Below are 20,696 nucleotides of genomic sequence, written 5' to 3'. Positions count from 1 at the left end.
CTGGGCTTACATTCATTTATGGGGCTAGGCTATCTCTAATAACAAGATCCACTAGACTTTCAATACATTCTAAAACCCACTTGTATTGAGAAGCCAGGTTAAACTGTGTTGTAATAAAATTCCTACATAAGTGTGATTATGGTCTGAAAAGCAACTATGAAATAAAAATCATGTACATACTCAAAAGATCTGTGTGTTTAGACAAGTCTGCTTCATTCTGAGAAAAAAATAAGTTGTTACTGCTTTTTACTCCTGCTAGTCCTGCAGACTCATTTGAGACTTATTCCTTAAAGAGATTTGTTATGGAACAGTAAGCTGGATTCTACTTTGACTCATGTATCATCAATAAAATTGTCAACCGAGTAGCAATTACAAAATCTCTTACTTTTGACACACAACGTAGAAAGAACAGCTTTTGACTTTCAGATACCAGGCTGCATGCTTCTTCCAATATTTGGTCTATGATTTTATGTTATATCTATAATATCTTGATCACAGCTTTTCACCTTGTGTGTAATTGCCTCCAACACTTACTTCATACTCTCCAATGATTAGGGCCCTACCAAATTCACAGACTGGACTGAAGTAGCTTCCAGTGTTATTGAATGTGTGACATCACAATAACTTTATCAATAAATTATAACATCAGAACGCAGAGCTAAAGCTTCACTGCAAGAAGAGAAATGCCAAAGTGAGGGGGACAGAGAACCCTCATCCAAAATCAAGTATTTTGATTAATAGCAAACCAACCCCAGGCAAATGTATTTCTTTGTATGTTCTCTCTATTCAAAATTGCTTCACTGTGAAAGTCTCTTTTTAAAATTGTATACATGGGATCAGAACTTTATTGCAGGAAGCAGACACCAAGTCATAACTGAAACTGATCCCACTAATCAAATTACAAGATTCCTACAGGATACCTTTCCCAGTGTGATCTTCTGTTTAAGCAGAATGCAGATTTCACCCTTTAAATGCTTAAACAGAACATAGCAGTTCAGTATAGCTTCCTCCCAAAGGCAGTTCTTAGGGTCACAGCTAGGCTCTTCACATACATGTAGTGGTAGAAGTGCATATGGATGTTTTTGTTCCAAATGTATTTTTAGCTGTTTTTACATTAGCTTTTTTAAACTTAAAATTTCTCCACTGGCAGTAGCAAAAGTGAGATTGCTAGTGTAGATGAGCCACCACTGTCTTATCTGGTGCTGTTCAGAACAGGCCTCGATGATGTGATAGTTCAAAACACCAGCAGCAGTTGGTCTACATTCAAATTCTCCCCAGTGGAGATGAAACAATAGTATTTACAGTAAGAAATTTCCAGAAAAAATGTTTAGTGTAGACAAGGCCTTAATTGGACACGTGTTCACCTTGAAAATCTCTAATTAAAAAAAAAAAAGGGGGGGGGGAGAAATTGATATGCTGTTTGACCTGCGAGTTTATTTCCAGTCTTTCTTTCTTTCTTGAGTTTTTTTACTAAATGAGATGACAAAAGAAACTTAGAATTCCAGACACTGGAAGGATTTTTTTGAGAGAGTGTGCTATATTCTTTCTGTGAAAAAGTCAACATATTTTAGAAAGTGTTCAGAATTTTGCTGAATCCCATTTCTCCTGTTTGGAACCAGGGGGTCATATGGCTCCTTATCCCTATCTCTCCAAAGATCCACCTTTCAAATTACCACAAAAATTACAGGCAGTATTAAACACAACATACAATTAAGCATGAGCATCCAGCAGTTTTTAGTGGGGGAAAATTGATAATTCAATAACACTGGAAGCTACTTCAGTGGCAATTTGAGAAGTTTTACAGACTCAGACCATTCTCTGTACAGTATTTTCAGCCTTTTCAAAACAGAGATTCAAACATGATCTTTTAATTTGCATGCTTCTAATTAAATGTTTGTTAGGTGGCTGAACAGCCACTTTTCTATCAGCGAGATTGTATTATGAATTGGTATTGTTGCATGTCATACCGCTACAGAATGTTTGCATATGATACTGTGTATTGCTTCTCAGAAAAGTAAACAATTGCCCCTTTTAAACCACAAAAATGCATGTCTGCTCTCAAGTGGACACACTTTTGACTGCATCATTAAAGAAAAATGTGCTGCCTATGATATGAAGAGAACAACATTACGCAAATACCAATACTTCATCATAAAAAAATGTACAAACACAAATGAAAACTTTTTTCCTACATCTAGCAGTACATCGCCAGAGAAGCCATCCCACACAGAGCTAGAACATTTCAGAAGATTCTACATAGCCAGCCTAAACAGACCTGGGAAGAACTCATATTAAAAAGGATATTATAGAAGTTAGAAGGTTGTTCTCACCAGCTAAACCAAACCAAAATGCTCTTAATATTTTTATGAAGACTCCCACTAAACAATCAATTCCACAAAATCGGTAGGTGAATTTTTTTTACAGGAATCAACTAAAAAAAAAAAAAAACCCCAAAAAAGAAATTACATATCATTTTCAAGACCAGTCACTTTCTCTCTTGCTTTTACTTTGTATTTGAGAGGGCCTTTTTCTCCATGCTTCACCCTGCAGTGAGATCACCATCTATTATCACAAAAATTAACATATTACAAATAAAGCATGATGATTGCACTGCATGATCAAGTGAGGAAAGAGGGTGGGACAGGATCAGGATAATTTTTTTCCTTAAAACTGAATATCTTTAATTATTAAAGAAAAAGTATGAAACATTAGTGAAACTTCTAAGGAGGTTACCCTTTAAGTATGTGTGAAAATTGTCTTCTCTATAACAAAGTCTCACTTTCTGAATGAAGATCGTAACAGCTGATGGCAGATTTAAGGGTTGGCAAATATTGACTTTCAAGTATCAGGGGGTAGCCGTGTTAGTCTGTATCTACAAAAACAACAAGGAGTCTGGTGGCACCTTAAAGACTAACAGATTTATTTGGGCATAAGCTTTCGTGGGTAAAAACCTCACTTCTTCGGATGCACAGAGTGAAAGTTACAGATGCAGACATTATATACTGACACATGGAGAGCAGGGAGTTACTTGGCAAGTGGAGAACCAGTGTTGACAGGTGTGGTGTGTAGTTGTTGGTGAGTATTTGCTTCAGGTTGGGGGGTTGTCTGTAAGCGAGGACTGGCCTGCCTCCCAAGGTCTGTGAGAGTGAGGGATCATTTTCCAGGATAGGTTGTAGATCGTGGATAATGGGCTGGAGAGGTTTTAGCTGGGGGCTGTATGTGATGGCCAGTGGTGTTCTGTTATTGTCCTTGTTGGGCCTGTCCTGTAGTAGGTGATTTCTGGGTACCCGTCTTGCTCTGTCAATCTGTGGTGTTTATGTGACCATCACTTACAGTCATATAAATACCACTCTATACCGGAAACCTACTGACCGCTATACGTACCTACATGCCTCCAGCTTCCCTCCAGGACACATCACACGATCCATTGTCTACAGCCAAGTCCTAAGATACAACCGAATTTGCTCCAACCCCTCAGACAGAGACAAACGCCTACAAGACCTTTATCAAGCATTCGTAAAACTACAATACCCACCTGGGGAAGTGAGGAAACAGATTGACAGAGCAAGACGGGTACCCAGAAATCACCTACTACAGGACAGGCCCAACAAGGACAATAACAGAACACCACTGGCCATCACATACAGCCCCCAGCTAAAACCTCTCCAGCCCATTATCCACGATCTACAACCTATCCTGGAAAATGATCCCTCACTCTCACAGACCTTGGGAGGCAGGCCAGTCCTCGCTTACATCAACCCAGGAACCAATCCCTGTAGCAAACCTCGTTGCCTACTCTGTCCCCATATCTACTCTGGGGACACCATCAGTGGACCCAACCACATCAGCCACACCATCAAGGGCTCATTCACCTGCACATCCACTAATGTTATATATGCCATCATGTGCCAGCAATGCCCCTCTGCCATGTACATCGGCCAAACCGGACAGTCCCTCCGCAAAAGAATAAATGGACACAAATCAGACATCAGGAACGGTAACATACATAAGCCAGTAAGTGAACACTTCAATCTCCCTGGTCATTCTATTACAGATTTAAAAGTCACTATCATTGAACAAAAAAACTTCAGAAACAGACTTCAAAGAGAAACAGCAGAACTAAAATTCATTTGCAAATTCAGCACCATTAATCTGGGCTTGAATAGGGACTGGGAGTGGCTGGCTCATTACAGAAGCAGCTTTTCCTCTCCTAGAATTGACACCTCCTCATCTATTATTGGGAGTGGACTACATCCACCCTGATTGAATTGGCCCTGTCAACACTGGTTCTCCACTTGCGAAGTAACTCCCTGCTCTCCATGTGTCAGTATATAATGCCTGCATCTGTAACTTTCACTCTATGCATCCGAAGAAGTGAGGTTTTTACCCACGAAAGCTTATGCCCAAATAAATCTGTTAGTCTTTAAGGTGCCACCAGACTCCTTGTTGTTTTTGTAAATATTGACTTTGTAACTGCCAAAGCTCCTTTACTCTGGCCCCTTCCTCATTCTACTCTTGTGTGTTGTTTTGTTTTTTTTCTAGTGGTACAGGATTATGTTTCTACTGAGGGCTTTAGAGGTATTTGTAACTGAGGCCTTATCATTAGGACTGCCACTTAATTTACTTACCCATTCCGCACTTTCACCCATAAAAAGCAACAGAGGGTCCTGTGGCACCTTTAAGACTAACAGAAGTATTGGGAGAATAAGCTTTCGTGGGTAAGAACCTCACTTCTTCAGATGCTTTTTACAGAGTCAGACTAACACGGCTACCCCTCTGATACTTTTTCACCCATGTCTTTTTTCCACACTGGCCCTTAACACATGGAATGCCCTCGCTGAACTGATCCATTAGAGATCATTATCCTTTCTCCAGATCTCTCCTCACATCTGTCCGATGCCTATGAGAAATTGGCCAGTTAATGATAAGCTGAAGGGCAGATGAGGATAGTAGATACAAGCTGTTTTTGTTATTGTAAATAGGTAAAGTAAGTGTGTAAGGAGCTCAGCTAAAGCCCATTAAAATGGATGGAAAGATTCCCATTAACTTCAAGGGGTGTTGGATCAGGCCCTATGTGTATATAAAAATGGTATATATTTGACTGTGTTCCTTTTCCTCCTACCACCTACATGTCATATTAGATAAGTAAACTCTTTGGAACTATGTTTGTATAGTACCTAGAACAATGGTGCTCCACTCTTGTCTGGGGGTTCTGCAAACTGTTATATGATGTAAATACAAGTGAGGGACCTATACCCATATACCAGCACTGTGACCCAAGAACCTCTGGATGCCAACTGGCAGAGGGCAATGGGGTGTCTAACAGTATAGGAACCCCCTGGGTTCACTAAAAGAATGTCATGTAAGGTGTCTGCTGAAAACCTGTGTCATATAATCATAGTGAGATGTATTATGGAGAACATTAGAGGACTTATGTTTATATACTACAAATTATGTTCTCTAGGTGTGTACGTCAAAAAAGTAGAGTGGCTTGAGTCCAACTCCTCCAGACAGAGGCTGGGGGACCAATAGATCTCATGCTTTTTAAAAAAATTTTTGTTTGTTTTATAGTTAAACTCAAGTCCTGTGCCTAATACAGGAGTAGGGGTGTAAACTGTGATACACTGTTCCTTAGAGAATAGAGGATTTGGGATTTGTGTGGGTATCAAGTGATCAGGAGCTATACACTCCAGGGAGCTACACTGAAGGGACTCGGGCCTGGGGTGCATCTTTTGTCAACCAGCAAGGCAAAATCAGGGCCTGGTCCATAGGAGAGTGCTTGACAGTCTAGTTGTAGTAGGGAGCTAACACTCAGCTGGCACAATTAAGATTCCCTCATGCTGGAGGCAGGTAGTAACAAGGTGACTCTCAGCACTGGGTGCCCTGAGAAATGTCACAAACATCCCCAAAACTGTCAGTACTCTTGTGAAGGGCTGCTATTTAGAAGAAAAAGAATTCAAGGATTGGGCAGTGAAATAGAGGGAAGTTGGTACTGAAAACACCAGGGCTGAATCAATTTTGCAGGGCAAGGTGACGGGATAAAGCCTTGATTAAGGCTCGGGGTACATTGTTCCCTGGGGGAAAGATTATGATAATCCAGATTACTTTATTCAACCTCGTATGACCTCCAAAGGCGGAAAAAATTTACGAACCTACCTCTGCCAGCCACAGTTTTGACTCATATAGTCTAGTGCTGATACTAATGGGTAAGTTGGGGGGGGGGGGGGGTGGCGCAGCCTATCCCGGCATCTCCCGGGTCAGCTGGCATGTAACAGAGCCCTGCCGTTGGCGGATCCTGCTGTCCCTTTCAGGGAGCGTGTGCAACCTCAGCTGGCTGAGTGGCGGTGACGAGGACATTTTGACAGGCTGCTGCCATTAGTGTCACTCTCCTTCGTTACCCTGGGACAGGCGCGGAGGGAAAACACACCAAGCTGGCCCACGCTGGGTGTGCCGCCTCCTCCCAGAAACGCCGGTCTCCGCCCAGCACCCAGTTCTTCCCGTGCGGGCTGGGCAAATGAAAAGGGAGAGAAACGCTCCCCCTCCCCCATTGTATTGAACGGCAGATGACTGACTTGTCATAGAGGCTACAGCGATTCACGCTGCCAATAGTCTCCGCCACGGCTGAGCAGCAACACCTCAGCCGGCTCCTAGTGCACTCAGCAGCCAACAGGAGCAGAGTCCGAGTTAGAAGCTGCGCCTCCTCCGCAATGCCAGCAAGCAGGATCTGCCCAGGCTCACCGCCCAGAAACCCTGCCTATTACGCAGCTGCGCCTGCAAAGCATGGCCCCCGCCCCGCTACTTGTGCGCATGCTCTACGGTTGTAGCCGTAGTGGCACTACCCCGTCCCTGTAGATAGTAGTGAGTGGAGCGCGGCGCGCATGCGCGCGGTGGGAGCTACAGAGCCCGTGCAGCTGCTAGAGCGGCAGCGCCGGTGTTCTACCGCCGGCGCAGCCCCGTAACCGCCACCTCGCGCTCCCCCCGCCCATGGAACCCTGAGACCGATTTGAAAATAACCGCTGTTCCTGTGGCCTGGCGATGTGGCTGTAACCGCCGGCGCGGGGACCTGGGCATCGCTACTCTCTCTTGTCTCCTGCTCGGCTAGAGCAGCTCCTTGCCAGGGGCCTGGGGTGCCCCGCCCGGCAGCACCGCGCTCACCCAGGGCGGCTCCTCGGTGTGGGCTCCAGACCTCCCGCTTTCCCGGGGCTCCTGTGGGCAATAGCCTGGGCTGGAGCCGGGACCAGCGAGGCGCTCGGCTCGCGGGGTGGGTGTCAGGCGGCCCCCGGTCATTTCTTCTCCCGGCGCTGGGGACCTGCGGTGGACTGTCCTAGGTAAGGGACCCGGAGCTCATGACCCTGCCGGTCACGAGGAGGAATGCGGGGGGGAGAGGAACCCGGAGCCCCCGCTCCTGTGGGGGAGGCGAAGGGGTGGGGGGGCAGAGGGACCCGGAGCCCCTGACCCTACGGGGGAAGAGAGGTGGTAATTGAAGACCTGAGAGGAAAAAGAAGGCAAATATTCAAATACCCCCACTGCAGCCTGCAATACATTTGAATATTTATGTAGTCTAGATGTATGTGGTATGTGTACATATATCTGGGGTGTTGGTATATGTGTTTACTGCATAGATCTCATGTACTTATGTGTATTTATTGTGTGGGATCCCCAAGTGCTATTCAGATGCCACATGCCCACTGATGGTTTCACAGGTGCGGTGGGAGGGGGCAATGCCCTGTCCATGAGATGCTGTCCTCAGTGTTGAGGTGCTGGGATTAAATTACTACTACTGTTTACATTTATTTCTTTCTCTCTAATAAACGGAATCCTTCTATGCAGCACCGCTGAGATGAGTATTTCAGTGCACTTTACCAACACACCCTGATTCATGGTTTCCCAAAGTGTTGAGTTTGCCCCCCTACGGTGGGCACAAAGGGCTATTGCAGGGGTTCAGAGAGTCTTCTCTGTTGTTCTTTGTGATTTCAGCTTTCATTTAAAAAAGTGTGCTGTTTAGCTGTTATGGAAAACCTTAAAAATGTGACCACAGTGTAACTGATGCAGTGTCTGCCTGTATTTGCAGAGAGCCTGGAATGAAAGGTGTGATGTAAGGCTACCCCATTCATTTAAATGATGATAGTTAGCATTGTTGACATTTCAGGTATTTCACTGAAGTTTGAGAGCAGACGAAGATATTGAAAGATCTACACAATCTAATCTGATTGTGCAATTATATTGGGTAGGTCTTTAACAGCACATGGTTGGGTTGAAGAGGGGCATATGATTGACTTCATTTTCCTAGGGGAGCAGGGCTTAGTTTCCAACATTTTGGGAGACTGTCTTAAATCTCTAACTCTCCTGTGAGGAGGTAAGTTAAATCACTTGCTAGCTGCTATTTTTATTTTTTACTGTCTACTATGCCTCTAAATAAAAAATTAAAATACCTTTTGAGCTAGCAGTTGAAGAGCAGTGGTAACAATATTGTCTCCCTAATGCTTCACTGGCTAGTTGCATGATATCAGAACTGATTAAAGGTGCTATAGAAATACAAGGTATCACTTGGGCCTTGTATAATTGTTTCTTCATTTCAGAAAGAGAATACAGAATTAACAGGAATTGAGAGAAGCTCACTGATAGTGTCAGGTCTGACGATGTTCTTGAGCCGGATCTGGGAGTAGTTAAGTATGAGGACTTAAGGAAGTTCTGTGAAAGGTGCATCAGGCAAAATAGTGGTAATGTCCATTCTAGAGCAATCTGGAATTGCTTCAAAGGAAAGAATTCATTTTCATCATGATTCTCTTTAGCCAATATATAGAAGATGACATAGTGTGTTAACATGTGAATTTTGGAAATTGTGATTCAGATAGGAAGCCAAGTCACTGAGTTTTGGATATGACAAAGGTCTTAAAAATAAACAGCAAAAGCAGAACTCACAATTAATGTACAACTTGTTATCTGAACATTACTAGATACAGCCTCTTGAGAAACTTGTAATTTGATAGGACATATTGCTGAACAGGTATTTATTATAAGTAGAACCTATGGAGGAGGAGAAAAACAAAAAGGAGGTTTGATATAGTGGTTGATACTTGTAGTAAATGTTTAATGTGGTGCAATGTGTTAAATAATAGAGTGTCACAATTCAAGCTTTGGTTTTTGTTGCCAAGCCCAGGAAATTTTTGGGGAAAGTAATCTAGTTGATTAATTTGAAGAGTTTTGTGTTTAGTGGTTACAAAATTATACTTTAATGACTCCTAAAGAAAGGAATTCATACCTCTATTGTACAGTATTTACTGCAACATATAGAAAATCCCCTTGAAACTAGATAACAGGTTAGTGTAAATGTATGTAATCGATAGTTAGTCTGTTTATAAGCCCTTTAAAAATATAGATAATCATGTGCATTCAGTGTGATAAAATATTTCATATTAGTAGTGGTGCCTAGGTACTAGAGTGATAGGTATATTTGAAATAACTTAGTTTTTGCTCTTGTGTATTAGGCATATATTGTATAATTTAATGAAATAGTAGGGAAGTATGCGGGTGTGCTATACATACCAAACCCAAGATCCAACATTCTCTGTATAAAAAGATGCTGACAAATTCAAGTTATACTATTTTAAAAATATTTAATTTCCTAACTGTCATTTTACAGAATGAACTACTTTGAGCTTGTTAAGTACTTCAGTTATCAAATGTTGAGGCTCTTAGTGTTTGTTTCTAATACATACTATTGTATAGTCACTGTTTCAGAATGTGAGCTGTTTACCATGGATTTTGTATGTGGGTTTTTGTTTTTTGCTTTTTTAATTCATTAGACAATAGAGCCTTGGTCTGTAATAGCAATATGTATCTTCAGTGAATGAATCTTTCCCTTATGTCATTTGGTGAGAAGATAATTATTTTTAAAATGTGAGTGTGAAAAGATGGTGATGTTGTTATAATGCTGTTCACTTAGTTATGAAATAAAAATCTGATCTCCTATTAAATCTCACTTTACTGTAAGAATGTAATTCTGTAGAATAATTTAATTTTTGGTTTGGTTTTATGCTTTTGTTTCAGTTTTCCTGGTGCCTATCCCAAGCTCTAGTCTTGTCCATAATTTAATACACAAACCTGTTACCTTGAACTAAGTCTGGTGTTGCTTTTAGAGTTTCAAAGTATTGGCAGTTCTGTTCTCCTGCATCTCCAGCATGTTTAGCTACTTTGGGTAGCACTGATTTTTGAAATTCCAGCTATTTTCTTCCCCTGCATCTCCCATCAAACCACAGATGCCTCAAATAGTGCCATGGTATGTTTTTTGGCTTGAGTGGCACGAACAGCTTCAGAGCTCCAGGAATAAATCTAAGAGCCCAAAGTAAAATATAAACTGTGATCTGCTGCTATGTTAACACCTTATGGAGTATTGGTGCCCATAAAGTGCAACTCGGCAAGCCTCTCTCAAAGTATTTGTGCTTTGTAATCGCATCTTAGTTTATAAAGGATTTCACTGGGTGAAGTGAGCCTCTGCACCTTGTCTGACATGATAGTGGCCATCCAGGTACCAATTCTTTAAGACATCAATTTCTGTACACCTCTCAGCACAAGAATACATTACTGCTGCTGTAGCTATGCCAGCATATTCATGCCTTTGTGGAGCTGTAAGATAACTGGCACATCAGGTTTGCTAGTGCAGTTGGTGCTGTCAGCTGAGGGTGTCAGAGTACTAGCTAATCAGTAACTACAATTTAGAATCCAGCAGACAGCACCAATGGGAGCTGGAGTTTCATGTGGGGCCGTGAATATTTTTAAGCCAGTTTTCCAGGTTGAGTTTTTTAGGTCAATGATGGTAGATTTAACCTTATTCAGCCAAAAGCTCCGTGTGTTAAACACCTTTATAGTCTCAACACCTACTGACCAGTATTGTTGCGGCATTGTGACTTCCATACCCTCATTTAGACACCAGTCATTGGGCAAGCTTTAATCGGTGTATATCAGGTTTTATTAAGGCAACAAATCTACCACTATGAACATGTTGCATCTTGTCATTTGTTGTGTTATCCAGCACATACCAAGTATCCTTGGGTTCATGATCAGTTATCCAAAGACTAGCCTTGTTTCTCAGAGACTGGCATAGTTCAGGGAAGCACTGGTACATAAAACTGAGCACAGATTCTTGTGGTAGGGAACATGATTTAGGACAAGTGGTCTCAGGACCAGTGAGAGTGATGTATTAGACCGTCTTCCAGTGGGGCACATTGACAGTGAATTTCTTAGCCGTTGACTTGAACAATAGGCTGAGCCATCTTCTGCACTTTGTAACAAGAAAGTATTAACAGGCGATGTTGTCTTCATCCTTTGTGGAAAAAGGCTCCGGTGGGCTTTTTACAGATACCTCTGGTAGCTAAGTTCTGGCAAAGCTCAGGCATGGTAAATGTTAAGTGATCCTCGTAGCCCAATGCTAGCCCATAAAACAGATTTGTATTTGTGTGTGTTTGTTTTGTGTTTATAGCTAGCCATGCTTATACCATCATGCTGAGAATCTGGCTTTGGATCATCCCCAAAATGTACCTCATTCTGTCCCAGTGCAGGAGCCCTCTCAGTAGCAGTTTGATTACTGACACAGTTGAAATTATTAGGTCTGGCATATCCAGCCAGGTGGCTTGAGTCCTGGCTGCATGAAAGCAATCTAGCAGAAGGACATGCAGCTTCAAGTGGGGGGAAAAGTTGCAGTGTGGTACAAACAGCCCTCAGGGACCCCTTTATGTACCCCATTCTAAAGTTGTCTGACTCCATCTCTTCTTTTTGTCTTTTGCAAGGCACAGTAGCCAGCATTGTCGCTTGGAACATGCACTGCTAGCACTGAGCACAAGACCAGTGTGCATGGATGCTGGCTTCCACCTCTCACAATTTCTCTAACAGTAGATACTGAGCTGTTTTCATTATTTCCACCTAGTATTTGGAATTGGTTTTTTCCCCCAGAGGGCTCTAACCATGTGACAAATCACAATTCCAAATTCCAACCATGTTCCATTAAAATCAAGGAAACTAATCAGAGTAAGGTATAGTACTACTCAATGTGAGTAAAGATATCGCATCTGTTCCTTTTGAGATTGCTGGATGAACGGCACTTTAGATATTGGAAGGGAACCCTGATCCACCACAGATCAATTACGACTCTCTGCTCCTACCCCATCTTTTAATTATCTAACTTGTATTCATCCAGTTTAGATTGTAAACTCCACAGAACAGTTACTTGTCTGACAGGCCTTCTGAGGCCCCCATGAAAACTTATAGCATGCTACAAGTAAAATATAATACTAGTAAAATGCACAGTATTGCAGCTCCACCACTTAAAAACAAGAATTAAATGTGAATCTGATGAATTTAATTGTGTATTTCTTTGTCACAGAATAAGCAAAGAGCTATTGTTGGTTTATTTAAAAAAATGTCTCTAGGCTTGATATTCTTCCTCCCCCTCTCAAGCCAAACTCACTGTTAGCATATGTGGCTCGGACCTCACTGAAGTCAATAATTACACAGTTTACACCAGTGGTGAATTTGGCCCTATTATCTGTCATGGTATCAGAATAGGATTTTTCCTTTTTAATTTCCAAGTTATCCCCTCTCCCTCCCTGCAACAATGGCAATAGCATGTCTTATCTCCAAGAGGATGTCTGTATACATAAACCAGAGTTACACTCTGATAAGCAACTTTGTATCTATATAGCATTTCCTATCTCCATTAGGGAAATACTACAAATTAACTCTGGTTTACCTCCATTGGGAGTAGCAACTTTGAGAATCCTAGTGTAGATCAGCCACCAGTTGGCATCACATTTTAAGCACAGGAAGATTTAACCAAGCCCGGAGAAGGTCTAGTCAACAGGGTACTTGAAATGCGGTTAGCTGCCTACACAAGTTTCTCAACATTGTTGTCACTGGTAGAGATGGACTAGTATAAGCAGTGGTGAGAAATCTTTGCAAAATTTCCCCGGTGTAGATCAGGCCAGAGAGTCAGTGGCAGAGTTGGGAACAGAACTCCACCAGTCCTGGCTCCCACACCTGTGTTTAAACTATATTCAACAGGATGGATAAAAATTGATTGTTTTTTTGTTTAAAAGAAATTTTTTTACTTTTTTTCTTTTTAAAAACTGTTTAAAATGAAATATGAATTTAATACAAACTGTTATGGACTAAATTTATTATCTCTTAAAACTTTTAAATAAAAATAAATATGCTGAAACCATGAGCCTCTGTTAACAACTTTGAGTTAAAGGTTGCTTTTCTATATAAAAAAAGAATCAGGGGAAAATTTAATTTTTCAGGTTAAACTTTATACGGCATAATAGGTCAGCCTAAGTAATTTAAGAGGCTCTCATTTTCAAAAGAGCAGGAACTTAAGCTCCAGGCACTTTCACTTAAGCATATTTGACAATGTTCCTAGGCTGACTTGAAATCAGTTTAATTCACTTACAGTTAATCCATCTGTTTAATAAATCATTGTTATAAATATGAAACTTATTTTAATTATGTTTTGTATCCAAAACATTTAAGGTTATTTTGTTTAATTCCAGTTAAATCCTAATGCAGTTTGACACAAATGAGCAAAAAGTTTTCTAGTAATTAGGCAATGTATCGTTCACCATTTTCTAACATACTAAAAGTATACAGTTAATAAGAATCTGAAAATATTAAGCTATACAATTGCTTAAATAAACATATCATTATAGCGAACCGCCTAGGTAGCAAAAAGATTGACTAAATCTAGTGTAAAGGCTCTGTTTAGTTGTAAATCAACATGTTTTAATGATATCAACCAATAAGAATGCATCTTTCTTTAGAAAATAACTGAAGTACAAATGGAAAATTTGATTTAAATAGATTTAAATCAAAGCTTTCCACTTGGTGATTTAAATTGCTTGATTTAAATCAATCCATACTGTCTTGCTTAGTTTACTTGTTGCCCTATTGTTGTCACACTAGTTTGGAACATCCCACATACTAGTTATTCTGCAAGAGTGGAAAGCTGGTGCATATGGTATCTGCAGAGAGAGAGAGGAAAAATACTTGCCTTGTAATTCTGCTTCTTTAAAGCTATCACTGGAGTGTTACTCACCTTCTTCCCGTCATAGTTTAGGCATCTTCTTATGAGGTAATGTTCTTTTACTTTTATGTGTCATACAGCTAAATGTGAGGGCATACACCTAGGAGCAAAGAATGTAGGTCACACAGGATCAGGGGACTATATATTTGAAAGTAGTGACTCCAAGAGAAACGTTATGGGTCATGGTGGATAATCAACTGAACATGAGCTCCCTGTATGGTGGGGTGGCTAAGAGAGCAAATGTGATCCTTGGATTTATAATTGAGGGGAATATCACAGAAGTAGGGAGATGCTCTTACCACTAAATATTGCATTGGTGAGACCAGTGTTGCAATACTGTGCCCATTTCTGGTGTTGACACTTTAAAAATGATGTTGACAATTGGAAAAAGTTCAGAAAAGACTGACAAGAACATTTGAGTTCTGGAAAACCTGTGCTGCAGTAATAGACTAAAGAAGGTCAGTCTGTTTAGTTGAACCAGAGAAAGGGGACTTGATCAGTCTAAGTACATGGAGGAAGATTTCTGATGCTATAGGATCTTCAATTTAGTAGACAAAGTCATAACAAGATTCTGTGGCAGGAGGATGAAGCTAGATAAATTCAGATGGGGAATATGGCATACGTTTCTAATAGTGAGGGTAATTAACTATTGAAACTACTTAGGGATGTGGCGGGTTCTCTTTGGAGTTTTTAAATCAAGAATGAATGTCAAAAAGGCATGCTTTAGTGCAACCAAAAGTTATGGGTGTAAAGCAGGAATCACTTGGTGAAATTCTGTCAAAGCTGTTGTACAGGAGACGATTATAGTGGTTCCCTCTGGTCTTAAAATGTATGACTCTATGAATATAATTTTATTTTTTGTTTATCTACAGAGGTGCTTGGTTATACAGACTCTCTCCCTATACATTCAAAACTAACGTGTCAATGTAGGTTTCATATGAACATGTCTTTCTCAAAAAAACAAAAACAAACCCAAAATAAAATCAACGCCACACCCAAACCTAGACAGGTGAAAGCATCAGTAGGCTGTACAGATCATGCACACCCTGTGGTTCAAATGTTCTGCTTCCTGTTGTGTTTGAATTGCTAACCTCTCCACACTTCAACTACGAGGCTTCGCTGGAAGGAAGCTTCATACCATGTGAAGAATGTTTAAATAGCACAGCTCTGCTCTCCAAGAATGAATGGTTCGACCTTTTTAAGATGCAAATTACTTTTTTGTGTCTTCTGCTTGGTACTTGAGATCCATATTGTTGCTGGTTGTTGTTATCCCAAAGCAAGAACTGTACTGACAATCCTGACAATCCAGTGCTATATAGTGGGGTTTCTGACATTAAACAAAAATCACTCTGTTCAGATGACATTTAAAGACCCTGGGGCATTCTCTGAAAAGAGTTAAGGCAAGTGATGGTTTGTCTGTTTATAGAATGCTCTCACTATCTAAATGCCTTGCATGTATGTGGTACCAAATCTCTAGGCATAGATCCAGGCATCAGAACAGGTGGCACCATTGGAGGTGATTAGTGGTGTGGCCTAAAATATAATGTTTGTATCCTGAGGGAATATCATGAAGAGAGCTTTTGCAGTCTAATCTGGAATCAGAAGATCATAGTATGTGGGACTGAGAGTAGGGTTCTTCCCCAGGGAAGTGGGGTGGAAGGTGTTAGTAGGTTAAGTGTATACATGTAGATATATCAGGAGAGAATGTAAAGGAATAGAAAAAGAAATGAACAACATGATAACATGAAATAGTTGTAGGGAAAAGTTGATATTTGTGTTACCCTTTTATATGCCAAGCTAGTTATCTTTGAGGGTGCACTTGATAAGACTTTCTGTTACTGGAATAGGAAAATGCCATGGTGTCTTGGCAAACTCTCTTCTCAGTAAATTACATTCTAATGTTAAAGGCTTTGTGTGTTAGAAGTGGTAGCACCATTCAATAGCTATCTATATAATCAGGGTGCTACTAGTATCTATTTTGTACAGCTGTTTTGAGAAACCTTCTGTGAATGTTATTGTAGCACCAAAAGTTCTGTTGTTGTGCTACATAGTTTATCCCCCTTCTCCCGCCTCTCCTCTCTTCAAGGTTTTATGAAAGCATTGTAGAAGTAAAAGGTCTGTATGGGAGAATATTAACATTTAATAGAGATTTTTCTTTCTGTTTTTGTTAAAACTGCAGAAGCATTTCAGGGCATGGAATAAATGGGGCAGAAAAGTTAAGCGTGTTGGGCCATTACAGATGAGGGTTCTGTTGGTTGAGAGGAGCAGCTTGCTGTATTTGCTTTACTGGCACTTGCAATCTTTATTTTGACAGATTGATCGCTCCCAGGTCACCTTATTTAAAACCTGAATATAGGTTTGAAGGTGGAATGCAGCTTTGCCAGTCAGCCAAATAATGCCTATAATAAATGCTGTATATATAAAATAGTAATTCAGGTGTTCTGAATTCTAAATGCATCAGAGCATTAAATGGAAACTTCATTACATCTTTCATATAATTTCAATAAATCTGAATTACAGGAATTTTTAAAACAAGATTAATCTGCAAGTTCTATAGTCATGGTGTATACTATAGGATACTATTTATGCTGTATACAATAAAAAGTAAGTTTAAAGTTCCTTCTCTAATCCTGCAATTCATAGAAGAAAAGCAGCTAAGAAATGTAATGCTCCACCCCCTTGAACAAAGTTCATGTTATTTTATATTTCCCTGTTACAATGATTTTATGATAGCTTTAACATTTAACTTAAGGTCATCTCAGCAGTTCCAATGAAAAATATTTACTAAAGGGAACTTACAATTTAAATATTTTGTGAGCCATTACTTCGCATATTCAATTTCTCCTGCTCCAGAGCAAACTTTTTGACCAAAAAATCTTAAACTTTAAATATATAATAAGTAGTAGGTATCTGAGCTTTCCCCCCTTTAATCCCTTCCCCAAACCCGCCCCTCTGTCTGCTTGAAACAAAGCAGTGTTCTCTTTCTCTTGCATCATCAGAGCAGCCATGATGTCTATCTTCTCATCCCGTCTTCTGGCTGCAATGAAGGGTGTGTGTATGTTTAGTAGCCTACTTCTAGCCTGTTGTGAAGGGAGCAGTTTTTCTACTTTAGTCCCTAACCCTTTTTCACCTCCCCCACCTCAGCGAATAGCTTCAATATTTGGAACTACTGTTGCTTATGACTCTTCCTAGCAGCAGTAGAATGAAATTAATGTTTGTGAAAGCTTAACTACTGCCTATGGGATTCTGAATAGTAGTAGCGAAATGTGGCAAGATACTGACAATGACAAGTTGCTGCTTGGAAAAACTGTGTGCATCAGCAAAGGTATTGGAGCTTCCTGCAGACTTAAAAATTCTGTTGACTGCAAATAGAATGTAGTTTCTATGACCATAAGGGCAAGACATTTTTCTAAAATGAAAGCTGAGATTCTGCAAGACCTGTGGTGACTTTCTGGTGAAATTCCCCTGTTCTTTTCCTTCCTCAGAAAAAAATGCCAGAGAAATCTTACCATGGCAGGTAGACTTCTTAAGTGCTGAGTGTGTTACATATAAAGAATCAAAAAATAAACCTGATAATATTTATGCTTTTTATTTCAGATCTGAAAGTTGAGTTTTGACCAGTTCATTCTTGCAAAAGAAATCTAGAAACTAGAGAATAAAAATGGGGACTCCTGGATCTGGGAGGAAAAGAACTCCAGTAAAAGATAGATTCTCTGCAGAAGATGAAGCCTTGAGTCACATTGCCAGAGAGGTCTGTAAATATTAAATTATCTAACATATAAAGTACAAATGAAAATTGTTTAACTCAGAATGCAACCATAAAAATTAAAACTGTTTAATGCATAGTTCTTAAAGTGGTAACAATAACTAGTTGCAGGTATTTGACAATTGTTATAAAAATGAAGTATTTAAATATGTAGTACCTTGAATAAAATGTTAGTCATATATTTTAGCTTAGTTTAAAAGTGTATTCTAGATGTTACTCATTTATTCTAAGTAATTGGTTACGTGTTTTCCAAAGAAATGGCTGTTAGTCCAAAAATGTTTTGAAAATCTATATTCATCTCTGCTGTGATTCATACCATGCTTTGGGTTGTTGGTTGAGTTCTAGTGGATATTACACGTGAAATTTTGTGTTATAACTTTCAGGGGAAGTTCATAATTTTCAAAATTATTCAGGAATATAGGTTGGGTTTAAAATTTTCTGGACCACAGTTGTTAGCTGAAAATATCTTCATTTGTAGGTGACTGGGGAGGTGCATATTTGCCAGAGGCAAGCAACTGGAAGTTGATAGGAGTCTTAAGAAGAAGTTGATGCAGGGAGGAATTTGGTCCTACCAAGCATCAGGTATTGGAGATATATAAATAGGAGACTAGGATTTACTGACTCGGACTGGATCTAGTATGAAAAGAACTGGGATTTATTGGAAGGCAAGGACCCTAGTGCTCATAGTGCAGAAGGGAATAGAGAAAGATTGAGCTAAATTCTGCACTTAGTTACACCCATGCAATCCTGTTGACTTTGGGTTTGCAATGGTAATCTGAGGGAAGAATTTGATCATCTTTATACTGTGAAACCATAGTAAACAGACAACATCTACATTTAATAAGATAAAATAGTTACATAATCACATCTTTGGCACTATAGTAGCAGTTTCTCACTATCAAATATTGAGCCATGAAAGAGCTGAAGTAAAATAATGCTCCCTAAACTTGTAGGGTAGTGAATGAGCATAATAGGAGAGCTTACAGTGATTCCTATATTTAGGTTGTCCAACACTTTCCACTACAAAAGTTTCTGGGGACTGTGTTAAGAAAAGTTCTGATGCCTTCATTGTTTACAGCAGGCCTTTGAAATTTGGCAGAGATAAAGTTTGGGGATCAGAAACATGCCTTTTCTTGGCCTCATGAAATTCAATTCAAGTTTGAGAGAGACTTTTTAAAATTGCCGTTTCCCCTTTGTTCCTTGTTGTCAGCATGTTAAAATAACTGAACATGAGCATTCTAAAAGGCTGTGCTACCATCAAAGCAGCAGCAAGAAACTGACTAGGAATACCAGGAGAAGGCAACCTTTCTGGGAGGAGGAGTAAAAAGAGCTAAGCCAGCCAGGCTCCTTGGACCTAGCACAGGGTCCTGGCTACCCATTACCCCTTCTCTGCCACCTGAGATTCATATAGTCATAGAAATGTAGGAGTTGAAAGGATTAAGTCCAATTCCCTTTGCTGAAGCAGGACCAGATAAACCTAGACCATGGTTGACAGGTGTTTGTCCAACCTGTTCTTAAAAGCCTCCAATGATAGGGACTCTACCACCTCCCGTGGAAGCCTGTTCCAGAGCTTAACTACCCTTAGGAACCTTTTCCTAATATCTAACCTAAATATCCCATGCTGCAGATTAAGATCATTACTTCTTGTTCTACCTTCAGTGGATTTGGAGAACAAGTGATCCCCCATCCTCTTTATAACAGTCCTTAACATGTTTAAAGACTGTTGTCGGGTCCCCCCTCAGTCGTCTTTTCTCAAGACTAAACATGCCCAGGTTTTTGTTGTCGTCGTTGTTGTTGTGTGGGTTTTTTTTTTTTTTTTTTTTTTTTTTTGCAACCCCTCCCAGGTTGGTGTCATCTGCAAATATTATAAGCACACACTCCACTGCATTGTCCAAGTTATTAATGAAAATGTTGAATAGTACCAGACCCAAAACTAACCCTTGTGGGACCCCATTGCTTACACCTTCCCAGCTTGACAGCAAATCATTGATAATTTCTGTTCTGAGTATGGTCTTTCAACTGTATAAGCATTCACCTTATTAATTTTATCTAGATTGCATTTCCCTAGTTTGCTTATGAGAATGTCATGTGGAACTGCACTAAAATCAAGATATACTTAATCTTATTTAGGTGCCTAAATAAGAGCTGACTTCTTTTAGAGATCTGGCCTCATATGTGAAAAACGGGTCCCACTTTGCAAACAGCTAGAGAAGATCCTCCTTTCTCTTAAGCTGTCTTGTGGTTTTGGAGATGAGGTTTTGCACTTTCCCAACTGTCAACTTGAAGTTGTGATCACGCTTGGTGTATGGCAAATTAACTGCCAACTTCTATGGGGCCCTGAATTTGATAGAATATTAATTCAGATATTTTGGATTGCACTGGAGCTTCCAATTTCAGTCTTATGGATGCTGTAGTGAAGACAACATTTTGTTTTTGTGACATTACAGTGTGGTCATGAATATGGTTTACATGTACCTGCCAATATCACAGTCTATAAGCAGGGGCATTTAGAAAGAAGACTACGTGCACACCTTTTTAATTCAGTTGAAAAACATTGGGCTTGCAGGGATATAAATCTACTTCTTCCCCTATTCACTAGGCCAGTAACCCTCTCAAAGAAGGAAATTAGGTTGATTTGGCATGATTTGTTTTTGACAAATCCACAGTGACTGTTCCTCATAACCCTGTATTTGCTAAGGTTTTTGCAAGCTGTTTAATAATTTATTCCAATATCTTTCCAAGTATTGAAGTTAGGTGGACTGGTCTGTAATTCCTTGGGTCCTTTTTCGTTCCTCTTTTTAAAGATACGTTTGCCCTTCTCCAATCCTCTGGGACCTCACTTGTCCTCCATGAGTG

General features: G+C 40.1%; 2 protein-coding genes across 45 annotated transcripts in view; one reads left to right on the top strand and one right to left on the bottom strand.

The window, feature by feature from the left end:
• Nucleotides 1–6,775, bottom strand: part of GOLGA4 (golgin A4) — a 169,387-nt gene extending 162,612 nt beyond the window's left edge. Inside the window, exon 1 of one of the 4 annotated variants that reach the window (XM_065583691.1) lies at nucleotides 6,573–6,775. The gene's annotated coding sequence lies outside the window, so the exon portion shown is untranslated. The remainder of the gene's footprint in view (nucleotides 1–6,572) is intronic. The other 3 variants (XM_065583690.1, XM_065583689.1, XM_065583687.1) reach the window with 3 other exon arrangements.
• Nucleotides 6,776–6,825: 50 nt separating this feature from the next.
• LRRFIP2 (LRR binding FLII interacting protein 2) overlaps nucleotides 6,826–20,696 on the top strand; it is a 129,543-nt gene continuing 115,672 nt past the window's right edge. For 32 of the 41 annotated variants that reach the window (XM_065583719.1, XM_065583716.1, XM_065583712.1 and 29 more), the window contains exons 1-2: nucleotides 6,840–7,328; nucleotides 17,672–17,825. In XM_065583719.1, the coding sequence (XP_065439791.1) occupies nucleotides 17,736–17,825 (90 nt within the window). In that variant the 5' untranslated portion in view covers nucleotides 6,840–7,328; nucleotides 17,672–17,735. Of the gene's footprint in view, nucleotides 7,329–17,671; nucleotides 17,826–20,696 lie in introns of all 41 variants that reach the window. The other 9 variants (XM_008171198.4, XM_065583710.1, XM_065583706.1 and 6 more) reach the window with 5 other exon arrangements.

The sequence above is a fragment of the Chrysemys picta genome, chromosome 2 (genome assembly GCF_011386835.1).
Source record: "Chrysemys picta bellii isolate R12L10 chromosome 2, ASM1138683v2, whole genome shotgun sequence".
In the NCBI taxonomy this organism is placed as follows: Eukaryota; Metazoa; Chordata; order Testudines; family Emydidae; genus Chrysemys; species Chrysemys picta.
Note: the sequence above shows the minus strand (reverse complement) of the source record. Positions and strands in the feature narration are given on the sequence as shown.